Source organism: Microtus oregoni, unplaced genomic scaffold (genome assembly GCF_018167655.1).
Source record: "Microtus oregoni isolate MIOR12 unplaced genomic scaffold, Mior012 000060F_004, whole genome shotgun sequence".
Lineage (NCBI taxonomy): Eukaryota > Metazoa > Chordata > Mammalia > Rodentia > Cricetidae > Microtus > Microtus oregoni.
In genome coordinates, this window is record NW_024543839.1 from 54,860 (window position 1) to 57,471 (window position 2,612).

Below are 2,612 nucleotides of genomic sequence, written 5' to 3' on the forward strand. Positions count from 1 at the left end.
GGTAGATTTGATCACGTCTATCAGCTTTGCCTTGAATCTATTTTCGGGGTATTTTTTGGGGGGATAGTTTTTGTATTTTGTTTTTGTTTTGTTGTTATTGTTGTTGTTTTTGGAGGTATGTTTCTTGAGACAGGGTTTCTCTGTAGCTTTGGAGCCTGTCCTGGAACTAGCTCTTGTAGACCAGGCTGGCCTCGAACTCACAGAGATCCACCTGCCTCTGCCTCCCAAGTGCTAGGATTAAAGGCGTGTGCCACCACCACCCAGCCCCTGTATTCTGTTCTTGATGACAATTTAGTTTTTAAGGAAGAATTTAGCCTTGGTGACTGTCCTGCCCATGGCCGCTTTCACCTCCTTATTCCTCAGGCTGTAGATGAGTGGATTGAGCATGGGAATCACCGCTGTATAGAACACAGACACCACCTTATTGAGGTCTAGCGAAGAGATGGCACTTGGACGCACATAGATAAAAAAGAGAGTCCCATACAAAATGGAAACCGCTGTGACATGGGATGAGCAGGTGGAGAAGGCTTTCCGCCGTCCTTCAGCAGAGCGTATCCTCAGGATGGCCATGAGGATGTGGAAGTAGGAGATTAAGATGGTGGTGCTGCTGACAACCAACACAGCTCCAGCCACAATGAACACCAACAGCTTATTGATTCGTATGTCCGCACATATGAGGGAGAGGATTGGAGACATGTCACAGAAGAAATGATTGATAATGTTGGAGCCGCAAAACGGAAGTCGGAAAGCAGCTGTAGTGTGAGTCATGGTGTTGAAGAAACCAACAGCATAGGGTCCCATCACCAGCTGTATGCAGAGTCTCTGGGACATGGCCACCGAGTACAACAGTGGGTTACAGATGGCCACATAGCGGTCATAGGCCATGGATGCCAAGAGAAGGCACTCGATGGCCACAAAGAACCCAAAGAACCATTGCTGCAAGGCACAGCCCATAAAAGAGATGACTTTCCGTTCTGCAAAGAAATCCGTGAGCATCTTGGGGCCCACAACTGATGAGAAGCAGATGTCCACAAATGACAGGTGGCTGAGAAAAAAGTACATGGGAGTGTGAAGACGAGAATCTACACGAATGAGGATGATCATACCCAAGTTTCCTGTCATAGTAACCAGGTAAAACAGTAGAAAGAGCAAGAAGAGGAAGACCTGCAGCTTAGGGTGGTATCTCAAACCAATGAAAATGAACTCTGTGACCCTTGTGTAGTTGTCATACGCCATCTGTAAGGTTGGTTTCTATGGAAAGAAAAATGAAAAACTATAGGAGAGCCATGTCTCTCAATAATGCACAAGAGAAGAAACTACAGACTGAAGCTACAGCACTGAATTTTAGGATTAACAAAATATACTAGCAAATCAAATATGTGTTATCAGAAGAATAACATGAGCTAAAATATTATATAGAAAATGAAAGGGTTCAACATTACCTGTAAAATCATCCACCGCCTTTACAGTCAAAAGGGAAAAGCATTGTTATTTTCATTAAATTTTTAAAAGAATTCAAGGAAAGATAGTTCTCAATATAACCTTTTCAAACTAGACATAAAAGTAGTGATTTGTGTTTGGGTGGAAGCTGAGTGAAACAACACCTTACTTAGTAAATGTCAGACTCTAGGTTTGATCCTAATTGGAAAAGTATTTAACTGAATAAGGAGAATGTCCCTGAAAATATATAGTGTAGACACTGATCATGTCATATGAGGTTAGTAGAAATTGTGGACTGAACATGATTGAACACTCTATAAAAGCTGTGAAGAAGCCGGGCGGTGGTGGCGCACGCCTTTAATCCCAGCACTCGGGAGGCAGAGGCAGGCGGATCTCTGTGAGTTCGAGGCCAGCCTGGTCTACAAGAGCTAGTTCCAGGACAGGCTCCAAAGCCACAGAGAAACCCTGTCTCGAAAAACGCAAAAAAAAAAAAGCTATGAAGAAAATAAAATAAAAGAATTATAAAAAATGACTAGGAATATAGAGATTGCTCATGGTTTAGAGCACTCACTACACTTCCAGAGGATCCCAGTTCAGTTCCTAACACCCATTTTGGAATCTCCCAGACAGCTATTACTCCTGTTCCAGGAATCTGATGTACTCATCTGACTTCCTTGGATACCTGTGTACATGAGTGTACACACACACACACACACACACGCACACACACATTAACAAATTAAAACAAATCTCTTTGAAATAAGTAATTACAAAAATAAAAACTAGGAAAAATGTCACCTTTCAGCAAAATTCTACATAGAAATCTTTGAAAAATCAACTTAGATAGTTGGGGTGCTGATGGTATGGAGGAGGTGCTAAAATGTGTGGGAGGAGATAATCAAAATATATTATATACACACATGAGATTGTCAGGTGATAAAAGTTAGCACTACAAAGGAGCTAGAACTCTTCAACAAAGCATAAACAATGTGAAAAGTAAAAAAAATAACTGAATACAAGTTTCAGAGGGAGACTATCACATTATAAAGATCAGTAGTTAAAATTGCCGTCAAGAAACCCAGAATGGAATATATATTTTTTCTGTGAAAAGAGCTCAGAATGTAGTTCAGTGGTAGAGCACAAGTCAAGAATATTCAAGGTCTTGGTTCCAT

General features: G+C 41.3%; 1 protein-coding gene across 1 annotated transcript; it reads right to left on the bottom strand.

Moving 5' to 3' along the window:
- Positions 1–291: 291 nt before the first annotated feature.
- LOC121439132 (olfactory receptor 1009) lies at positions 292–1,236 on the bottom strand. Its single transcript, XM_041639638.1, has one exon. The coding sequence runs from the start codon at positions 1,234–1,236 to the stop codon at positions 292–294; it is 945 nt and encodes a 314-aa protein (XP_041495572.1).
- Positions 1,237–2,612: the final 1,376 nt, after the last annotated feature.

Bases quoted from the DNA above. Each gene is read 5' to 3' on its own strand.
- LOC121439132 (XM_041639638.1), bottom strand. From the start codon at position 1,236: ATGGCGTATGACAACTACACAAGGGTCACAGAGTTCATTTTCATTGGT.